General features: G+C 36.9%; 2 protein-coding genes across 11 annotated transcripts in view; one reads left to right on the top strand and one right to left on the bottom strand.

Moving 5' to 3' along the window:
• The window catches only part of NSUN6 (NOP2/Sun RNA methyltransferase 6), a 36,754-nt gene extending 35,534 nt beyond the window's left edge, over nucleotides 1-1,220 (bottom strand). For 5 of the 7 annotated variants that reach the window (XM_087945463.1, XM_087945462.1, XM_087945464.1 and 2 more), the window contains exon 1: nucleotides 1,070-1,114. The gene's annotated coding sequence lies outside the window, so the exon portion shown is untranslated. Of the gene's footprint in view, nucleotides 1-1,069 lie in introns of all 7 variants that reach the window. The other 2 variants (XM_087945466.1, XM_026686392.2) reach the window with 2 other exon arrangements.
• A 3,749-nt stretch (nucleotides 1,221-4,969) lies between these two features.
• Nucleotides 4,970-15,742, top strand: ARL5B (ARF like GTPase 5B). Of its 4 annotated transcripts, none has more exons than XM_026686394.2 (6): nucleotides 4,970-5,186; nucleotides 7,992-8,052; nucleotides 9,420-9,567; nucleotides 10,703-10,786; nucleotides 11,434-11,585; nucleotides 12,371-15,742. In XM_026686394.2, the coding sequence occupies exons 1-6, from the start codon at nucleotides 5,141-5,143 to the stop codon at nucleotides 12,417-12,419; spliced, it is 540 nt and encodes a 179-aa protein (XP_026542179.1). In that variant the 5' UTR covers nucleotides 4,970-5,140; the 3' UTR covers nucleotides 12,420-15,742. The 4 variants fall into 4 exon arrangements, with proteins under 4 accessions (XP_026542179.1, XP_087803959.1, XP_087803960.1 ...); XM_087947834.1 differs by having other exon boundaries at nucleotides 5,043-5,177; XM_026686395.2 differs by lacking the exon at nucleotides 4,970-5,186 and adding an exon at nucleotides 5,199-5,705.
• The last annotated feature ends 74 nt before the right edge of the window (nucleotides 15,743-15,816 follow it).

Here is a 15,816-nt window from a genome sequence, read left to right as displayed (position 1 = left end):
ACTCAATGGTATAAAAGTTTAACAAACTGTTCAGAATACTACCTTAATTCTTGCTTCTATGATCTATTGGGATCCATCTTAATGTTCTATATAGATAACAACATTATAACGTTATACATTATTATACTCCTCAGTTTTTATTCAGGGTAATCTGCCTACAGACGAGAGCCTGTCTCTTTTGATCAATAAAGCATACTGACATCTCTTATATGCCCATTTACAGAAACCCATTGCCTTGTCAAAAGAACCTTGTATATTTTTGAAGAAATAGCTGAGCATCAATAACATGGAAACAAAGACTATGAAAATATTAAGTTTACTTTAAGAGTTTTATTAGGTGATTTCAAATGCAGAATACAAAGATTCTGTATTTCTATCACTTTGCTTCAAATAAAACATTTCTTCATTTTTCACCAATAGCAGTTCTAGGATGCAGAGTCATTAAGAAGAACCCATGCTTTAATCCAATTCTTCCCTCTTCACTTAGAACCACCCTTCTTCTGTACAGGCTTGCTGACCTTGGCGTCCTCCAGCTTTGCTGACTAAAATCCCCACCCTTCCTAAAATGCTATTTTGAGAGATCATCCTCTCTGGGACTAATCCCATTAACAGAGACTGCCGAGACCCATTTTAAGACCCATCATGAATGCTGAGTTTCCATCCCTATATAATCCATCTGGTCAGGGACGGATGGAGTATTTTGCGAGTTGTATCCAGCCCAATACATTGGAGAAGCCAGTACGGCTACTTTTCTCCTTTCCGGGGAGCAAGAGTTTGCTCTTCCGAACTAACGCAACACTACAACCGGAAACGTCTCCTAGTTTCGGGAGGGAGGGAAGGTAGGGCGGAAAAAAAAGGGCGGCCATCTTTGAATAGGTCTCAGAGACCAGACCCATCAAGTTCCAATTCAGGAATGTTAACAACCTGGGCGCCCTCTGCTGACGAGCGCCAGACCCTTTTTTTTTTTCTTCTAACGCGTCGGAACTACAACTCCCAGAATTCCCAGCTGGGAATTTGGGAAAAGTAGTTGGAGAGCCCGAGCGCGAAGAACACGTTTTCTCTTCCTCACCTCCTCGTTCTTCGATCCTACCTTCTGCTTTCCTTCTTCCGGCCAGTCCGCTCGGCCTCATCCGGGATACCAAAGGAACTCCTACCCTGCTTCGGCCCAGCCCCGCCAGTGTCGCTGTTGCCGCCTCTCTCCTGAGATGGAGGGAGAGGCGTAGCTGCAACTTGGCATGCGCCGACTGGGCATCAAGCTGCGCTGAGACTCATGAGGCGTTTTGCGAACCTGGAGCCTCCGAAATGCATTAGGATTATGAATTGCAGTGTTCCCAATGGCCAGACGGATGGGGAATTCTGGGAAATTGGGTCTCCGGAGTGCTTCAACTGGAGGAATACCAGCATCTGTTGTTTCTTCTCTGGTTGGATTGACAGCAGGCAAAAGCACAGTGTTAGTAGGATGAACAATCACCAGGCTACAGAACAGGATTCATGTTGTGTGCATTTAAAACGGGTCTTCAAACTTGGCAGCTTTAAGACTTGTGGAGTTCAACTCCCAGAATTTTTCCTCCAATCATGTTAGCATAGGAATTCTGGGAGTTGAAGTTCACAAGTTTTAAACTTTCCAAGTTTGAAGACCCTTGATTTAAAAAGATTGCTTTTGAAAGAAGAAGCCTACCATTTTTATGCACAACTCTCTCATTTGTATGTCTTGTAAACATTTTGCAAAAAAAACCAAAACCCCTTTCAGCTTGCTGTTTATATTGGAGGTTTGGTTGCTCGGTTGCTGCTAGAAGGAAAGAATAAACTACCAGCAAGTTGACAGCACTTCATTACAATGGCGATGGATGTACCATTGGACCAGATTAGGGACAGATCAACATGGAAAAAACTATCTACATACTTGTCAGGAGTCAGTAACTTCATCACATCTAATCAATAAATCTGTTGTAGAAGGATGTTTGCCCATAATTTGATGGCATCCTGAATCTGGGCTGCAGAAATCTAGAAGACAGCAAAAGACTGGCAAAAGTTCTTTTCTCCCATCTCGTGGTCCTTTGGATTTTTGCATCCCAGATATATAAGCCTGGCTCTTAGGTTTCTTCAAGTTACCTTCCAGGCAGGTTTTAGGCACCTGGTTCTGCCTTGAAGAATCCGGTTTGACACCCAGTGATCACAATGACATCTCCAGAACGTTGAATGTGCATAGGAGTGATGATGTGAAGGTTTGGCTTTCCTGTACTCAACTGTTGAATCAAGCCCATAATTTTTTAGCTTTTTGCAATTAGAGTCTTACATGTATTGGTTAACATAATCAACTTCCTGAAATAGATACAGTGCTACTCCAGCTCATTTTAATTCCTAAAGCAGAGGCCAATATTTCACTTCTCCATTATACTACAAATAAGAATAGATTGTAAATTATGAGAATCAATGGCTATGACTCAGTGGTGGGTGTTATTTGTCATAATAAAGGTTTCTGTTGAAAAAATGATAACATTTGGATGATGTGTGTGTGGAAGTAGAATACTCTTTCTGATACTGAGGAGCCCTGATGGTTATAATGCAATATTGCAGACAAATTCTGCCCACAGCCTAGAATTTGATCCTAATGGATTCAAGGTTTTATCCTTCTGAGGTCAGTAAAATGGGGACCCCGATTATTGGGGGCAATGTACTGACATTGTAAACCTCCCAGAGAGTGCTGTAAAATGTTTGCGGTATATAAGTCAAATTTCTATTGCTAATACTTCCAACTAGTACAGCAGCAGCATACTTTCACAAGAGGTACCGATCGGTACTATTTTGAGTGACGATTTTCCCCACTATACAGCTTACTGCCTACAGTCTTTCCCCCCTTTCCCCCCCAAAAAAAGGATCTCCAATTTCACACTTTATATTGTACAATTAAATCTGGCAAACACATATCTCATGTAGAAATGAAGTTGTCCAGGTATTGCTAGTCTTCAAATGTATACGTCCCTGAACACTTCTAACTCTCATTTGTTGGCCAGGGCAGATAAAAAAAAAGTTTTAATATCTGAAAGACAACCAGTCACCATAATCAGACTAAAGATTATCAAAATACTGAGTAAATTTTCCTGTTTTTCAAAAACTTGTATGTATATGGAGCAGACATTGGAGTATATAGGAAGAGTCCTTGGTGTTTTCTTATCCCACAGTGATTGATTAAATCTTGATGTAGCTTTAATTAATCAAATACAATACAGTCAGGCTCTAGATCAATGTGTATATATTCCATCTGTGCATTAGTATATCTATAGAAGTGTACATCTAAGGGAAATTCAATTTTTATTGGTTATTTTAAATCACTAGAATTTCAAAACAGAAACAGTTTGTTGGTTAGCACCAAAAAAGGTAACAATGACTAATACACCATTAGGTCTGATAAAGTAACCCAGTCATGCTAGTACTTGTATAATGAAAGATATGTATCTTTCGATTTCACAAGAGTTTTTGTTTCTGTAGCAAAACAGCTTCTGTAGGTTATTTGTCAGAGCTAACGAACTAAAACGTCAGTTGGAAACAAATTACAGAAATAGTTCTAAGATTCTATCATAGTTTTAGTTTATGCATTTATCAATTCAAGTCATTAATATTAAAGAGTACATTTCCAGTATGGGATTTGAGAAGTTGCAAAGTTTGATAATACCAATCAAATCTAAATTTGATATGGCTGCTACTTTAGGTGTAATCTTTACCTCCATTCATTCTATCCATTTTTAAAAAACTTTTGAATCCAAAAACACTCCTTCAAACCTGGCTATAAAGCACTGTGAAGTGATATACGATATAAGTCTAAGTGCTATTGCTATTAAGTATACTTTCCCTAAACACAAAGAAATATAGAGCATTGATTTGATGGCTTACATGTTTTCTTGCTCTTCTAAATATATTACTTTCATAAAAGTAGATTTTAGATGATAATTAAATAATGGACCAGTACACTATTCTATATATATTCTATATATAATCAGACATACTAAATCTGAACTACTCAAAGTGAATAGAATTTATGAGCATTAAAACATCTTTAAATTTTAGAAATTGAATCTAAAGATGGGAAGGGAGGTACATTCGTAGACCATGGCTTTGCAAATGTTGTGAACTAAATTTCCAAGTCACAGCCCACAGGGAAGGAGCCTGCAAAGTGTAGTTTGGCAAAACCAGGCATATTACTTATTCAACAATAGATAAAGAGATTGCCGAGCCTGCTCCCCACCAAATGATTGGGATTCTCATTCAGGATGAAAACCAATGAGTTTAATTCAGTGTTTCTTTAACTTAACAACTTTTAAGATGCGGACTTCCAACTCCCAGCCAGCATATCTTAAAAGTTGCTAAATTTGAGAAACACTGGATAATCTAACACGACTGGAAGGGAATAAATTGAAAGCTGTTTCTACTTTCCATGTTCTGTGATAGCTGATCACTCCCATATATCTTTTGCTTTTATAGAAATCAGATTTTTTTAAAAAGTAGAAAAAACAAGTTTTGTTTTTGTTAACTGGAATTTGGGAATCAAATATCTCCCAAATGTATTCTCCTTTTCAAACGAGGAAGAACTCTCCTCCATATGAAATGGTGTTCTCACCCCTCCAGGAATATTAAACAGAGGCGGGGAGAGGGGAAGGACAAAACGTAGCTACCTAAAGCGAGGACAGGGATGACGTTATAGTCTGGCACTTCCGTCATCCTGCCTCGCTGATAGGAATCAGTATTGAACTTATATTCTAACATTTCCGGTTGTGTATTGAACGCTCGGGGCAATACAAAAAATCATTCTCGCTTGCAACCTTCAGTTGCCCCGCATATGGCGGCACTCAAATGGAAGCTCTCTGAGGGCCAAGAGACTTCCCTGTTTCGCTCTTCGGGGCAACGTCATGGCAAGTCCCGGGGCTTTACCATCTTGCGCGAATCCCGACGTAGTGACGTCAGCTCTGAGGCAGGAAGGAGGGGTGTGGCTCCGCTTGCTGCCTGTGTGGCTGGAGGGAGGAGGCGGAGGCGGAGCCGAAGCGGTTTCGATCCCGCCTGCTTTTTCGGCCGCGTAGGGTAGGGAATACGAGACGGAGGAAGGCGCTTCGCCAGCTCTATCGAAGATCGTGGCTCCCGTTCCGGGATGGGGCTCCTGTTCGCCAAGCTGTGGAATCTATTCTGTACGCAAGGTGAATGACTAGATCCAGCAGGAAAGCCCGGCAGCAGCGCTGCTCCCCGCGAGGCAGTAGCAAAGGGAGAACCCCGGGGGTAGCCTGGATCCGAATGGGCAGCCTGGGCTTTGGTGGCGGGCATGGTAGCAAAGAAAGGCATGGGTCTCGCGGGTAAGACCGATCCCGGTAGGAAGCAGCGGGAGGAGACTCGCCTGGGACCGGTTTGTAGCTTAGAAGGCTAAGTAAGATTCGCCTCTGTTGTGGACTTGGGATGGGAGACCACATCCCAGAGCCATTGCCAGATGAGGACGTGGGAGAAAACGATTGACAAATCCCTTGTGTATTGTTGCTGAGATAGCGTTAGTAGGAACACATTCGCGTTGCTGAGCTTGACTGGGGGGCTTCCCCCCCCCCTTTTTTTATTGCCTGCGTTTTATCCTGAAAAATGTCATAACTTATTCTATCTCCAGCCACCTGTTCCCTCCTGTGAGTGGCTAGGCTGGAAAAGATCGTTTCAAATCCATTAACAGCTAACCGGTACGCTACTCCTCATGTGGGCATTAAACTAGAACACCGTTTCTGAGCAATATTAGGTGATGTGGACTTCAATTCCCAGAATTCCCCAGCTAACATGCAAACTGGCTGAGTTCTCAGAGTGAAAGTTCACCAACTGATACTGAACTGAATTCCACACAAGTTAAAGTTGTTAAGATTGATAAACACAGATCTAAAGTAATCAAGTATTTGGGACATAGGTCATTGATGGTGAGGGTAGATTCAGGTGCTGAATCAAAGCAGAACAGAGATCTGGGCAAAGTTTCTTCTATTGTGTCTCTTGGCTTTTGGCTTCTTGGGGAGAAATTTTACTATATTAAAATGTAAAAATATAAGAACTTTTTCCATCACTCTTCCATTTTTATGTATCTGAAATTAGTCTGGCCGATGTTTAAGAAAATGTGCCAGTCTTTTTTTTTTAATCTGTAATGAATGCAAATATTTGTTTATGAAATTTTAAAATTCTATAAAGCAAAGGGCTAAATATCATCTGTCAAATTATACATTGATGGTATACTGTTACAGTAGTGAACCATTTTTAAATGTTGGTAATGCCACATTATATCAAATTTGAGAATAAGCTTTTGATCTCTTTAATTGAAACACACACACACACACAGCCATTCTGCTTAATCAATAGCATGATTAAGAAAACAAATACTTCCCATATGTTTAGTAATTATAACTATATTCAGTAATTTTAAAATTAAATTAAAATAACAATTTTATTTCTTCTCTTATCTCCTTTGGGGTTATGTCCCCCAGAAAGAATTATTTGACCTTTGATTCAAAAAAGTTTTATGTTCCTGGGGGAGATTGCCTAAACTGTGTGAAAAAGCTTCAGTCTGGCCATAGATCTGAGAGAGTGGTATAGAAACCATTTTCTCATGCTCAGTTTTGTCATCAGAGGAGAGCATTCTTCAGAAGATTCAGTAGAGATACTGATATGAGAAGCTGCTCGAAGATATTAATCAAATACAATATTGTTTGTGGTGACTTGTAGAAGTAGAAGATTGACCTTCTCCTTAGTTAACATGGAGAAATGATATGTTTGTTTTCAGCCTACAGGAAATGGGAATTCTTCTATTTTGATTTAGCATGGTATGTTAGCTAGATTCAGCCTTGGGGAAGAATCCATGGTTAAAATCCTTGTTTTATGAGTGAACACATAATTTCAGCTATTATAAAGAATTGAAATGAAAAAGTGAGATAATAACATTGATTTTATGATGCTAGCTCATGGAATATGTATTATGCATTAAGCTGATACGGCTTCGTATATATACTGTAATTGGAAGACTTCTCAATTTAATCATGACTCACAACCTTGATCTGGTGATGTTTCATGAGATGGAATTTCAAGTTCCTGAGCCCTTGTTTTGTATATACTTTTCTCAGTAGTAAATAGATTGGTTTAAAAGTTTAAATGGTTTAAAAGTTTAAAAGTAATGTATATAGGTAGTCCTCAACTTGCGATCACAATTGAATCAAAGTTTACATTGCTAAGCAAGGCAGTTGTTAAATGAATCACACCCAATTTTATAACCCTTTTCACTAAAGTTATTAAGTGCATCAGTACGTTCTTAAGTGAATCATGCAGTTGTTAAGCAAAAATTGGCTTCCTCCACTGACTTTGCTTGTCAGACTCCATCTAGGAAGATTGTAAATGGTGATCACGTGACCCCCTTGGGTATTGTAGCCATATATGCCAAAATATTTGCCAAGTGCCTGGATTTTGATCACATGATGATGGGGATGTTGTGACAGTCGTGCAAAGGGCAGTTGTAAGTCACTTTTTTCAGGGCTGTTCTAATTTTCACTAAACAAATTGTTGTAAATAGAGGACTACACTAAACAAATGGTTGTAAATAGAGGACTACACTAAAATGGTTGTAAATAGAGGACTTTCCAGTATAGCTATTGATATTTGTAAAACAAATATTAGGAGGCTGTTGGTTGTCTAACAAACACTCTGTGCTTTTCTATATCTGCCCTCCAGACTTTTTTGAAAAAATAATAATACTTGGGGAAGTCTTTGGCAAGTATGGAAATTAACATAGAAGCAAAATCTCTTTTATCCTGGAAAACACTTGCCTGACATCATTTTAAGTCAGATTTCCAGTCATTCAAACTATTCTATAATGAAAGCATCATATAACATTGAGGCATATAAATGAAATAAGATAGCTGTAGGACATATTAAATTAAAATGTAGCTTACTTGTTAGTGTTAATGAGTTTTTTAACTGCTCATTTCTATGCATTGTAGAACACAAAGTAATAATTGTGGGACTTGACAATGCTGGGAAGACTACAATTCTGTACCAATTGTAAGTATATATTTCTAGCTTTCAATCCATGAAGCTGACAATGTTGCAGTATTTCTGTAAGATTAATAAATTTCTGAGAAATAAAACCTGCCCAAAACTGAAAGATATTTTAAATTCCTGAGTATCAAATATCTCTGTCTGAGAGTTTGAATGTGTTTTTCAGCATGAGCATACATTTTAAACAAGAACTGGGCTTAGTTCTTGCAGTATCTTAGGTATTTTCTTAATCCTTTTGTATCAGAACTTGATTGATAATCCAGTTTATTACTATTGGTGAAAGAATAATGTCCTATTACTCTTTTAGTTGTTCTGCTTATTTCAAATATGATATACTACTGAATTTTCTTTAGAATATTTCTTTCCTATATTGCAAATTCCTTTATGGCTGATTAGAATTAGTTGTTCTAAAGGATACTGGCAGGTAATTGATATGCTGGCTATCAGCACAAAGATCAAGTATTGAAGTCTATGCAGAAAGAGAACATTCTGGAAGTGTTGTTGAATCATTTATGCTGAGAAAAAGTGAGTGAGAGAATATCAAACAGAATTTCTTATTGCAGCCCTTCTTAAGAAGATACCTTACACTGCTAAATTTCTCATATATGATTAAGTCCATAGCATAGTACAATGTTAAAGCTTCTAACGTAACTGAACTTAGAAATCACCCTCACCGTGTAATGAAGAAAGTAGAACTAAATATTTTAACTGTTGTCTGAACATAAAGTCCTTCAGACATTGACAGGACAATGTGATTTTGTATAGGACTGTGTGAGCTGATAACCCCTTCTGATTCTGATTGACTTTTGGTTGCAGACCAAACTATCAAATCTAGTAATCATAAGTGGTACTCAGCATATGACCTAGAATATTCTGATATTCTATTCTGAAACACTTCATATTTGAATCCAATTTTGCTATGGAGGGTGTATGTAACAGTTGTCTGCAACTCTAAACTAGCCAGGATAACATGGCAGCTGTTGAAAATAATTGTCCAATGCCAGAAAAACTCACGGCTGATTTAAAAAGTTGTAAAGATGCTACATTTGTATTCATCAACCTCTTTTCCAATGCATTTCCAAATTATAGCAATCCCTTTTATAAACTTCTTTGAACAATGGTGAACCATAATTGGTGAGCAATATTTTTTAATTATTTAGTATATGGCAAACATATTAAAAAGCACATTGCAAAGTGTTATGAACAAACTTAGCACACTATAAGGACATAATGAAAATCCCTTCAAAGCTTTTTTTTAAAGAAACAAATATACTTAATTGAGTCAGAATTATTGTATATCATTCTGGTCAGTCTTCTAGTAGCTGCATTTCAGATCCTTTTAAATAATCGTCTTTTCTTTTTCTTTTTAGTTTAATGAATGAGGTAGTTCACACATCTCCTACCATAGGCAGTAATGTTGAAGAAATTGTAGTGAAAAACACACATTTCCTTATGTGGGATATTGGTGGACAAGAGTCATTAAGATCATCCTGGAATACATATTATTCAAATACAGAGGTAGGTGACTTTTATTATGATTTTTGGCCCTTTATGATGTCAGGGGTCTTTTGGTGCACTGTTTCATAGCCAGTAATTGTTGGGTATGTTGGACTCCAGGTTCGTGACCATGGTCTGGGGCAATGTTCCCCAACCTTTCAGGGTTGGCGGCCTGGCATTGGGGAGAAGTGGGGATGGTTATGTGCAAGGAGCAGGTGGCAGATGCATGCATAGCTTCATTTACAAATGGGGCTGCAAGCACTGGTGCCAGCTGCCCACATGAGTGGGGCTGTGTACACCAACCCACTACTCCCACAGCCCAGTTACAAATAGGCCTTGGCCTGGTAGTGAGCTGCAGCCCACAGATTGGGGACCCCTGGTTTACGGAACAGATTTCCTGACATTGGTCACATCTTCAGAAACAAGATGATCACAGGCAACTAAGCAACAACTAACTGGGTTCCTGTCTTTATAGCCAGGTATCCTGACTTCTGAATGGCCTTTAACCAAGCTGGTTTGCAATTGGTACAAGTTAATGATGTCTAGTCTCTGGTTGTTTTTTTGCATATGCTCAGTGTTGATTGTTTATGTTGGTGCTGTTGGAGATTTGTTTGAAAAACGATTACAAGAATAAATACTGCATCTCACTTTGAGATAGTTTTTGTTAATAAAAAGAGGGAGGGCATTATTATCAGCTGGTGCCAAGTTCCATTTTGCCCAATAGTTTAGCAAGTAAGATGAGATTTAAGGCCGAATATTCCTGGAAAGACAGTCATAGAAAAATATTTTGCTTGGAGTATCTGTGTTTTTAAGGCTTTCAGGACATAGGAAGGGATCTTTTCACCTTGCCCATGAGTGGTACCACATGGCTTTGATCTCAGAAAAGCCTGAAGAGGAAAACAAAAAATATTTCTAGAGAGTTTCAGTGCTAAATGCTTTGATTGTGCCTGTTCCTGTTGTACCATAAGATTCCCTTGCCATTTGCTTTCAGATAAGAGCAGGAACTTAAGAAAGAGTGGAAACAGAAGCTATGTTGCTCTTGTTTGTGCAACAGACTTATGCAGTTGCATGTACATCAAGAGTTTCATCTGCTGGAATACTGCCTGTTTTACAACATATTTCTTGTTTTTTCTTCAACTCTTCCTTTTTTCCACAGTTTATAATCCTTGTAGTTGACAGTATTGATCGCGAGAGGTTGTCCGTCACAAAAGAAGAACTGTACCACATGTTGGCTCATGAGGTATTTCATTTAGCCTTGACTGTATTCCTTATGAATTCCCAGGATTTATACCAGGGAGTTCATAAAAATCCCCAAAGGAGGATTCTTGCTGAGAAAATTCTATGAAGGAATTTGATGTCAGCATTAACCTAGTTTGGGCCAAAAGAACTTTAACCTCTATTTCTGGAATGTCAACTTCAGTTTGTGACTTAAGTGCTTAAAAGTGGATGGCATAACCTGCCAACTAATGCAGAACAGAGTTCTGATTTTATATCCCAGTCATTACAGAAAATTTGTCAAACCTCTGAAACAGCCTTCTGGGAAGAACAAAGTATTTCACTGGCAAATATTAAGAGGTCCAGCAGTGGAAAAGTAATTTCTATTTATGGGGAAACAAACCTTAATAATGGCTAAAATTTCATGTTTTAAGGTGTTGACTTTTTGTTGTTGTTTGCTAAGTTTATTGTGCAGTACTTCCTAACTGACACAGGTGAAATGCATTACCACTTTACATTAAAGCAATTGTCACAATTAAAGTTATAGTAGCATATATCTGATTTATACATACATACATACATACATTACATACATACATACATACATATGATTTATATGTGTAGAAATTAGCACCATAGTTATCTGAGTCATCTGAATATTGCAATTTACAGGATTTACAAAAAGCTGCAGTTCTCATTTTTGCAAATAAGCAAGATATGAAAGGTTGTATGACAGCTGCTGAAATTTCCAAGTATCTAACCCTTAGTTCCATAAAGGATCACCCATGGCACATTCAGTCCTGTTGTGCATTAACAGGAGAAGGGTAAGTACTGCGATAAAATATTTCACTTCAGAGACACTTAACAACTTCTATATTTTTTATCCAAATTAAGTAAATATTTCTAAACTACATGATTAATGTTAGCTTCTCAATTAAGGAAATAAATTGTTAATAGAAAAGAGAGGCATGATTACAGTGCCATTATTTTCTTAAAGCTTAAGCTAAATATTTAAGAAAATATGGACATATTTGATTAATTTTCAAGAAGAGCTTTGAAATAACTCTTACTAACTCTCTCCCACTTAATCAGATATTTCAGATCAAATATTTTTGGCTATGAGGCAGAATGGAAATTGATATGATATACTACAGGATAATTTTAAATGTGGGGCCAATGGATAGAAGGCTGTTATATTAAAATGAGCCATAGTAGACTTAGCTATTGTTTACTATCTTTAAAAGTTCCACAAGTTCAAGATTTTTCTGTTCAGAAGTATTTGTTAATTGAAGAGACCTGGATTAGAGAATTTTAATGTACTCAGATAATCTTCTGCTTTTTCCTTTAACTAAAACCATTATGTTATTGTGCCTGGGCTTGGCCTAGAACAGACTGGGGTGGCAAAATGCTAAAGTGGTACAAAAGTTATTGCCTGCCTACCTGCCTGCCTGCCTCCCTCCCTTTTTGAATGTGTAATTACAACAATGCATTTTGTTTAGGTTCCTGTCATTTTGTCTTTAAATAATGATCTCTTAGTGGAGACTTATAGTGCTACAATGTTTAACAAGCAAATGTTTGTTAAGACTTGAGTTTTATTCTTTTCTCCCAGATTGTGCCAAGGGCTGGAATGGATGACTTCCCAAATTGGAATAAGATAATTCCTCTGGATTGGAAATGTGAATTATTCCATGGACTACCCTTTTGTGGTGCACTTGTCTGCTTAGTGTAGCAACAGGTTTGATTTAAAAAGGGGAAAAAACCTTTTGAAACCTCCACAACAAGCAACACTTGAATCAAGTGCAGCTAATCAAAACTCAGAGTATTTTTTAAACTTTTTAAAAATGCACTAGTGTTGGATGGATAAAAATGTTCTCCACAACATAAGCTGAAGAATTCTGCCCTGTATAACCAAATTCGCAGTTGAAAAGGTTCCTTCTTGCAGCTTAATATCCTGTAGCATTGGTCAGTTTGTTTCTCTATTTGTTTCATGCTACAACATTAAGCTTTAAGACTTCCAGGATTATGGATTTTAAAATCAGTGGATTTCTAGGGGATGGGAATTCCAGTGTCAGTATGCATAATTGGAATTCTCCAACATTGAAAGGATTATTTATTTGCTATCAATGCTGTTGCCTTTTACCATAATATTTTTGCCTGAGATAGTGTACACTTTTTTCTTAAAGCGTATGCTATAAATATTTTATATATTGAAGATTTTGATAAAATGATTATAGGAAAAAAACTTCATGTTATGCAGGAGGACTATTTGTACTGCACTGTGTTTTAGCAATGCATATTTAATAGAGAAAACTATTCCAGTATAACTAGAGATGTATTTATCAAATAATAGTACATGTCATCCCAGATTTTTTGGGATTCTGTGCTATTAGCCAATGGGATTCTTTAATCAGATTCAAGTTATTGATTAACAGAATTAAATTCTTTGAATGGTGTGAATAATGTATCAATAATAAGTTTGAAAAAAATGACTGCTAATTATTCATTTTAAAAAATTAGAAAGTATGGTTGAAATTAATTCTGTTCTGTGCAAATTGGCCCATGACTTTTTCTTATAGAAAGCTGGATTATTAACGTGATTTTCTTCCGGAATTAGAACTTGTACTACATATCAGTATCTTATTTTGTATGGACTATGTGAATGGCTTGTGTTTTCATGTAAATGTCCCACTAACAGTATTATGTAGTATTTTTAAAATTGTCTGTTTCTTATGAAGAGGGAGTTCTTGACATGCCGCAATGCTGGTGTTGCCATGTGCAATTTAAACTGGTTGTGGAGGACCTTCCTTGATCTCCTTGCCAAGGTCACAGAGGCAGTTTATGGTTTAAAATTGACTTGTGATACATCTAGAAAAGGGTAAGTTGGAAAAGGGTAAGTTGGAAAAGGCCAGTGTACCTAGGTATCCAGTATAAGCTCCAATAATGCTGTCAGGAAGTGATGCAAATTATGTAATTTCTGCCATTTGCATCATGATACTTGTGATTATTATCCCCATCATTTGCAGACACTCATTTTGATGTATCTAAAAACTACAAATGTAAACTTTTCTGTTCAGCATATTCTGTACATGAAAGCCTGAATAGAGAACTCATTTTGACTTAATGCACAAGGAATGTGTGCTATAGTTTAAGGAGGACTGTAGCTTCATGAGGAAACAATAGTTTAGAAGGTATTTCTTGAAGCCTCATGTTGTATCACAAGAAAATGAGAAGCAACTGTTCAAGACATAGAAATCAGTTCTTTCTATGATTTCGTACATATAATTTCACAGATAGATCCAGATAGTTTTCTTGGTAACTCTGCTGAAATGGTATGCCATTATCTTCCTTGTAATCTGAATTAACTTAGTTTTCTGAGATCAGTCAAGTAAACAGTTAATTCTACTATTTCTTGGTGGGGGGGTGGGGTTTCCATTCCATTCCATTTTGTAAGAGCATTTTTTTTAAAAAAGGTTGAAGTTGGTCATTTAGCTTTAAAAGTCACTATTAGAAAAGGCTACTTACTCATTTTCAAGTATTAACTGAAATTATATTTACCTGACACTCTAGTAGTTAGGAAGCAAACAAGAAAACTAGGGTTATTTATTATTATTCATTATAATTTATTATAGATTTGTCCCAGTAGCATATATGAGGTAAACTCAGTATACACATACATGCACATGTGCATACACTAACATGTGCATGTGTATTCATTTAATAACCAAGTTACTTTTCATTACAATAAGAATTGTTGCTTATCCATAATTTTGCTTAATCCTAGCATTTGTCCCACTACACATTTCTCTGGAGATGATATCTTCAAATCTAATTTCAAAGGAACTTTTAATTGAAATTTAATTATTATTCTTCACTCTTAATTCTCTCCATTCCTTTGATGTTGTCAACCATAAATTGGTCTGCTGTACCTTTTTATAGTCCAAGGTCCATAACTTAAAGGTTCAGATAGAGCTTGAATAGAAACGATAATAATCTATACAGTACTAGTTGATGGATGATTTCTTCCTTGCTGCCAATATTGTTTTTGGATCTTTGGGAAGATGTGCTTCTCATTATCTATTAATTGATTGTTTACAAACTAGAGATGTCTTAAAGTTATGTCTGGGATGTTTTGGGGAACCTCTGTTCTACTAACCCAATGTGATCTCTCATTTCCAAGATGCAAGAGAGTGTTAACTATTTCCAATTCAGGGTTCTGGTAATTCTTTGCCCTGCTTGTGTCCTGTGTGAAGATAAATGATCGTTTGAAAGAAAAGATTCAAGTGAGATAGTATATCACAATAGATCATTTTCATTCTTTCTTTGCCTCAATTTATGATTCCCACAGTAACTGCAAAGATAACATTTTTTTCATAGAGGGAAGTAGTATGTTTTTAAACCTTGGCTCTTCTATGGTGTGGAATTTGGAAAAGCTTGCCCATTTTGGCATTATTATTTCAAGTGGTCATAAGGTTTTATCACTTTTATATTAAATGGTGGGCATGACATTGCACTGTAATTATGTTGAGGTGAATTAAACCACGTGTTATATAAAACCCTTTGTGCTGCAGTAAAAACTGCTAGCAATGCAATATTGATTGTGGTGGGGCAAGAATGAAAGAGAGGCTGGTCAGTCACTCCTTACTATGTTTGCACCCACCTTTTGCATGCAAGTATGGTTGGTTCTCTAAATCGTGACCATGGATTTTATTTCTTGAATTTGGATATATGACATCTTGTATTTCTGTAATGAGCAATTGGTTCAGTTCCAAAACTCACTGAACTTGTATCGAAATAAACAATAAAAAAAATGCATTTATGTGTTACAGACTACTTTGTTGGTCTTACTTAGGAAAACTGTCCTTTAGCAAATGAGCATCTAGAGAATTTATGTCAGCACTGAGGATTCATAAAATTGACTAATACCACTCTCTTCACCCAACACAGTCATGTGGCAAAAATAATTCTGCACATCACCAACCTTAGTTTGGTAATTTGATTAAGGACATACGTTTAGTTCTTTTGAAATGTTACCCTTCATGTTATATTTCCAATAGC

Source organism: Notechis scutatus, chromosome Z (genome assembly GCF_049901735.1).
Source record: "Notechis scutatus isolate UNSWTSFEM ecotype Mainland chromosome Z, rNotScu1.2, whole genome shotgun sequence".
NCBI classification, from domain to species: Eukaryota; Metazoa; Chordata; class Lepidosauria; order Squamata; family Elapidae; genus Notechis; species Notechis scutatus.
The sequence above is the reverse complement of the archived record's forward strand: the minus strand, read 5'-3'. Positions and strand labels throughout refer to the sequence as shown.